Source organism: Macrobrachium rosenbergii, chromosome 4, assembly GCF_040412425.1.
Source record: "Macrobrachium rosenbergii isolate ZJJX-2024 chromosome 4, ASM4041242v1, whole genome shotgun sequence".
In the NCBI taxonomy this organism is placed as follows: Eukaryota; Metazoa; Arthropoda; class Malacostraca; order Decapoda; family Palaemonidae; genus Macrobrachium; species Macrobrachium rosenbergii.
The window spans coordinates 8,988,369-8,995,000 of record NC_089744.1 but is presented as its reverse complement, the minus strand read 5'-3'; the positions used below and the strand labels follow the sequence as shown (position 1 = coordinate 8,995,000).

Below are 6,632 nucleotides of genomic sequence, written 5' to 3'. Positions count from 1 at the left end.
ATAGTCAAGTCATTGCCAGAACTACTGGGACAGGAATGCCTAAACTTATATGAAAGCATCCTTGTACATTGCAAATTCAGATTTTCTTAACTCTTGATCCTGAGGAAGGTGATGGGACCTCAGTAGAGGACCAAGGTTTTATTTAGAAAATTCTTTAAAAGTGTTCACAGCTACAATACTGTCGTGGTTTGTCAGATTGTCATTAATTTTATGGGGTGTGGCATCAAGTATAATTAAATTATTTTTACCCAGAGCCATAATTTATGAAGGAATGTAGCAATTGATGTCTTTAAAGTTAGTAGTATGTATCTCAGGTGAATGCTAGTTCACCACCTTAATGCGCCTTGTAATGCCTTCCAATGTTAGACTCTGTAGGTCCATTTTTCCTATTTTTTGGTATTTCATAGAAACACTAAATGTCTCTTGTAAAGTAATTTCTCCAGTTTATTGTCAAAACACTCACTCGATTCACTTTATGACTGTGCCCCATCTAATTTGCTCACTCAGACATTTTCAGTTTTCCTTTAGTAGTGTTGAGATTCTGATTTCATTCCTTCCAAATTTTTTTCTCACGTTACTTGACCTCTCTCCCATATGTACAGTATATATCTCATTCACATTCCTAACTTACCTTCTGACAAATTCTGAAGTCTCTCTCTCCTTATCTTGAGTTTCTTTATGATAATCTGAATTCCCCCACAATTTTTCTTAGTATATCTTGTTAGATGTTACACAGTTTCAACTATATTTTGTACACTCTCTCTACGTAGTTTTCATCATCATGATTATTCCAATTGCATCCTTCAAGATGTTACAAATGCACTTTTGCCTTCATTCTTCTCCCCAGCTTTATTCTCAGTTTTCATGTCTATTCATTTGACTCACTGTGTTCATGTTTCTTCTTTTCCTGGCTTAGAAATTCAACACATAACAACCTATATTGTTGAGTTGGGATGCCTTACCTGGTACAACAGTGTAATGTTCTTTGATATGTCTTTCTTATTATAATGAAATAATCAGTGTTTTAGCCTCTCCATTCTTATACAGTGTTAACATCTGTCAGGCAGTTTTAGAAATTGTTGGGATGGTAATTTATAAAGAATGTACCCTATATTTTTTTAGTTCAGTGCATCCTGTGTGTATAATTTATATTTTTTAATTACAGAACAGTGTACGATGCGGTATTTTCCCAGCAACCCTGTCATCTTTGGCCTTGACTATAGGAGGCTACAATGCTATGTACTTGACTAGAGATATGCACTCTGTAAATTATGATATTACTTTTGGGCTTGTGGATCTTCTTAAGCAGCACATTAAACTGTAAGTGTTGAATCAGTTTATGATATAATTAGATGAGTAATTTAGTGAAGTATTATTTTTATCATACTTATGTGTATGTATGTATGTATAAATTCTGTATACATGTCAGTGCAGGCTTTATAACTTGTAAACTGAATGCCCATTTTCGTAACTCTTTGGGATCCAAAGGATGTCATGCAAATGACATCAAGTGGTGTTATTTGGATAATAAAAAAAGTTAGTCATACATATTTTGACACCAGGAAGCATTTGGATGACATGGATGGTGTTGGGGGATTGTTTAACCCCATATTCCCCAAAAGAATAACTTAACCAGTTACTAGCAGAGATTATACATTTATTGCCCAAATTTTGCCATTTTTCCTTACATTAGATAGAAAGAGCATTATTTACACTCTTTCATTGGTAAAAGGATCAGTAAACATTATACAGTATTTTAAAAACTATTTACAGTAAGGAAAGAAATTCCTGTTCTTGGCTGAATTTAACACATCACTGTTAAGTTCACTTTTAAATACAAACAGTCCAGTTATTCAGCTGTAAATGAGATGAAAACCAGCATTACATTAAAAAATAAATTTACAAAGATCAGTGAAAGAAAATTTAATTCTCATGCTCATTATTGGTCAGCCAGAACCGAGTGCATTTGTCACAGTTGTATTTTGGACACACTCCCCCCGTGAATCTCAGAGGGTTATTTACAGTTTGCCACATGTATATTTTTATTTATTTATTCCTTGCATATTTTCATGGTCATTTCTTATATTTCATTGCTTAGTTTACTCTTCCTTACTATATTATTTTTAATCATTTGCTTCTTTTTCCACTATAAAAAACTTACTTTACAGGGAAGAACCTGCTAGAGGTGTAGTGTGCTGCACTGTGTCTGGCTTTGCAGTATGGTTCGGTGTCTTTATATTCATGAAGTACTCATTACGTTGCCTGTTCGTGTACAAAGGTAAGTTTTCATATAAGTAACTTACCAGGTTATTACATAGCTATAGGTTTTCAACTACGGCAGCCCAAAAAATTTAAAATTCGCGGCAGCCGCTTCTATTGTTTTGTGTAGGTAATAGGCCCTGCCCACTTTTGGGTACTGAGAGGAACAACTTAGCAGAGAGCTTCAGTTCGTTTTCTGCCAGCTTTCGACCAACATCAGTGGCTTTCTGCAGTCTGCTTCATTGTTTTTTGGATGTTATTTCATCTTTTTGGTGAAGTATTAAAATTTTGTTGTGGGCTTCAAGCTTTAGTTATACTGTTAGCTTTGGTTAACTATATTCCTAGCTTTTTTGTCAAAATGTCTGATTCTAGGTTTTCAAGCATTCGTTTCTGCAGCGAAGGCTGTAAGATTAGGTTAATGAAATCTTCGTATGGCTCTCATACTAAGTGCATTAAATGTAGGGGGGCAGGAATGCAATACGGATAGTGCTTACATAGAATGTCAGGATTGAGATGATAAAAAAGTGAAAGGTATTGGAGTCTCATATGAACAAACTTGAAAGGGACAGGAAGAGAAAGGCAGCCTCTAGAGCTGAAAAGGGATCTAGCTTAGAGTCTACCCCTTTACCCAGTATCATAGGCGATAGCGCTATTCCTTCTCTTCCAATTCCTGCTATGTCTCCTATCCTTAGCCCTCCTACTCCTTTACCACGTACTCCTGTGCCAGCTTCCCATGCTTCCAGTCTTGATGCCATTGTCAGCCTCGAATCAAGATTCAACCAGAAAATTAATTTAGTGGTTATACTGTGGCGGCATTGGCGCTTCCCGTAAGGTCTTGTAGGACAAAGAGTCTGCCAATGTGCAAAGTGATAGTGTTATGCATTTTAGAAGGTGGCTGCTCATCCTACTGGTGCTCCTAGACGAAGGTCCTTGTCTCGCTCCCCCAAACTGGGGAGAAGACATACAGGAGGTCCAAGGGAGGCTGGTGGGGTTTGCCCACGGGTAGTCACTCCCTCCGTAGAGCCTGTTGCCTGTTCCCAGGCTGCGACAGAGCACCATTGGAAAGGTATGTCTCACTGAGTACGGATCTTCAGAGTTGGAAGGTTCCAGTCCTGACAAGAGGCGCCCATGGTGCCACCCAGCTTTGTTGTTCCTGCTTAACAGGCACTTCACTGATGCGGACTGCTCTCCTCTTCCAGTCAAGAGGTACAAGGAGGCCAGTTGTAGTCCTTAGCCCTCCTGCACCTTCACTGATCAGCTTCCTGCCTCTGCTTCGTCTCGACCACTGTCTGCTTGGGATAGCCTGGAGTCCTTTTCATATCTCGATTATCCGTTTTTGATTCCCAAGCGCTCGAAAGATCCGCTCATGCTCCCATCACCCGCTTCGATGCTCCTTCCTTCCTCTGAGCGCCCGTCTACTCCTGAGCGCTCGGCACCCGGCACCAACTCTCACTCGCTTGGCGCCTCCTTCTCTTCTGCAAGCACATCGTCAGCCCAAGAAGACCCTTCGTCAGCTCCAATCAAGTGCCAGTTAGTGGAGATCATGGTTTTTTTAAAGAAAACCCCAGTGGCTTCCAAGTCCAAGAAGCCACCTTTGTCTCCTGTCTTGTTGGATGAGGAGGACTGAACAAGATTCCACCCCTCCATCTTACTCTGCGTTACTGAAGTTTTTTCTGGCCAACTTTCCTGATTTCTTCATGCCTGCTGCTCCAGTATCACCAGCTTCAACCTTCCTCCCGAGGAAACAGCCTGCAGACAGTGCTAGGCTCCCCAAGTTAGTACTTTCTTCCTCCTCAAGGAAAGCTCTTCGAGAAGTGGATGAATGGCTCGCCTCGAAGAGGGAGCAGGGTAAAGCTACATTTGGTTTTCCTCCGAGTAAACTTCTTCGGATGAGGTATCGTTGCTACACCACTGGAGAAGCTACTTCTTTGGGAGTCTCTGCCTCCTCCCAAGGGGACTTCTCTGGTCTAGTTGATTTGTCTCTATGAACTGCGTTGGCGTTAGGAAAGGTTATGTTTTCATCCCCTGAGATGGATCACCTCATCAAGAATATCTTTGTGTTTGAAGTCCATAGCTTCTCGACTGGACTGGCGGGTCACTAACAAAGAAGATCGAGGACTACCTGGTCTTGGCAGAAGACTTTGCTTCGGACTGGCTGGGAGTGTTGTTGTGCGCCAATAAGGCAGTAAGGGATGGTTCCCTAGAACTCTCCTCTCTCCTTACCATGGGAGTTTTACAGAATAGAGAATTGTGCTGCTCTTTCACCACAAAAGGGGTCACCCTAACCCAGAAGTCAGCTCTCCTTTTCTCACCACTGGACAAGTCACATCTCTTCCCCCAAGACACTGTCAAGAGAAGTCTTATCTGACTTGCAGAAAGAGAAAGAGTCAACGTGCGATCTTCTAGCCTAGTCCACTAAGCAATCAAGGGAATCCTCTGCCTTCGTTGTTAACCCTTAAACGCCGAGCCTCTATTTACAAAAGTGTCTGTCGTATGCTGGCGGCATTCGGGAGTTAGCGCCGAAGCGGAAAAAGTTTGTTTCAAAAAAATCACAGCACGCTTAGTTTTTAAGATTGAGTTCATTTTTGGCTCCTTTTTTTGTCATTGCCTGAAGTTTAGTATGCAACCATCAGAAATGAAAAAAAATATATATAGATATTGAAATATATGACCGCAAAAAAAAAAAATTCATATATAATTGTATACAAATCGCGCTGGAAGCAAAATGGTTAAAGCTAACGAGTTATTTTTTTCTTTGTATTGTACACTAAATTGTGATGATTTTGGTATATAACAAATTGTAAAACGATCAAAGCAACACAGAAAATATTATCACAAAATGATGCATGAATTAAATATGCATGGACGTAATAAAAAGTTTTTCAAAATTCACCATAAATCGAAATATTGTGCTAGAGACTTCCCATTTGTTGCAAAGTAAAGGTAATTGATTGAATATTACTAGACTGTAAGTGTTTTAGCTTACAATTGCAGTTTTCGACCATTTCGGTCGAGTTAAAGTTGACCGAAGGTAGAATTTTTTCTATCGTGATTTATATGAAAATATTTCAAAACTGATAAAAGCTACAACCATGAGTTATTTTTTGTTGTATTCTACATGCAATTGTGCACATTTTCATATATAAAACTTTATGTAACGACTAATATAAAACGGTGCAAATATTACGACAAAGTGACGAAAGAATTTCTGAGATGTTCGGCCGAGTTTAATTAAGGTATTATTATTATTTTTTTTTTTTTTTTTTCTCAAAAATTCACCATAAATCGAAATATTGTGCTAGAGACTTCCAATTTGTTGCAAAATGAAGGTAAATGATTGAATATTACTAGAATGTAAGAGTTTTAGCTTACAATTGCGTTTTTCGACCATTTCGGTCGAGTTGAAGTTGACCAAAGGTTAAAATTTCGCACTTATCGTGATTGGTATGAAAATATTTCAAAACTGATAAAAGCTACAACCATGAGTTATTTTCTGTTGTATTCTACATTCACATTTTCATATATAAAACTTGTAATGACTAATATAAAACTTCTTCTTTTCGAGATGTTCTTCTTTTTTCAAAAATTCACCATAAATCGAAATATTGTGTTAGAGACTTCCAATTTGTTGCAAAATGAAGGTACATGATTGAATATTACTTAGATGTAAGCTTACAATTGCATTTTCTACCATTTTGGTTGAGTCAAAGTTGACCAAAGGTTGAAATTTGGCAGTTATCATGATTTATATGAAAATATTTCCAAACTGATAAAAGCTACAACCATGGGTTGTTTTTGTTGTATTTTACATGAAATTGCGCACATTTTCATATATAAAACTTTATGTAACAGCCAATATAAAATGGTGCAAAAATACGAAAAGAATTTCTGAAATTTTTGGCGAGTTACAGCGCAAAGCGTAAGGAAAAGTTTTTTCAAAAATTCACCATAAATCGAAATATTGTGCTAGAGACTTCCAATTTGTTGCAAAATGAAGGTAAATGATTGAATATTACTAGAATGTAAGAGTTTTAGCTTACAATTGCGTTTTTCGACCATTTTGGTTGAGTCAAAGTTGACCAAAGGTTGAAGTTTTTTGTAGTCAATGTACGGTACGCCCACTTGTCACCTGACAGACAATTTTAGTCGACTTACGATACGTCCAGTCGGCGTTTAAGGGTTAAGTCAGTTTCTCTTCTGCAACCCCAGCCCTTTTATGGAGGGAAGCAGAAGCCCCAGCCAAGACCTCACACCAATTTATGTCCCCTGTCATGGTCCATTAAGAAGTCCACCTTCAAGCATGCCCCCAAGAAATGAAAGTTTAGTCCTTTCGTTCCCCATTAGGAGCCAGACTCCGCCTGTTTTGGGAGGAA

At 38.5% G+C, this 6,632-nt stretch overlaps 1 protein-coding gene across 5 annotated transcripts in view; it reads left to right on the top strand.

Moving 5' to 3' along the window:
- Positions 1–6,632, top strand: part of whd (carnitine O-palmitoyltransferase whd) — a 195,008-nt gene that overhangs the window by 64,504 nt on the left and 123,872 nt on the right. For all 5 annotated transcript variants that reach the window (XM_067089946.1, XM_067089942.1, XM_067089932.1 and 2 more), the window contains exons 3-4: positions 1,166–1,320; positions 2,169–2,278. In XM_067089946.1, the coding sequence (XP_066946047.1) occupies positions 1,166–1,320; positions 2,169–2,278 (265 nt within the window). The remainder of the gene's footprint in view (positions 1–1,165; positions 1,321–2,168; positions 2,279–6,632) is intronic.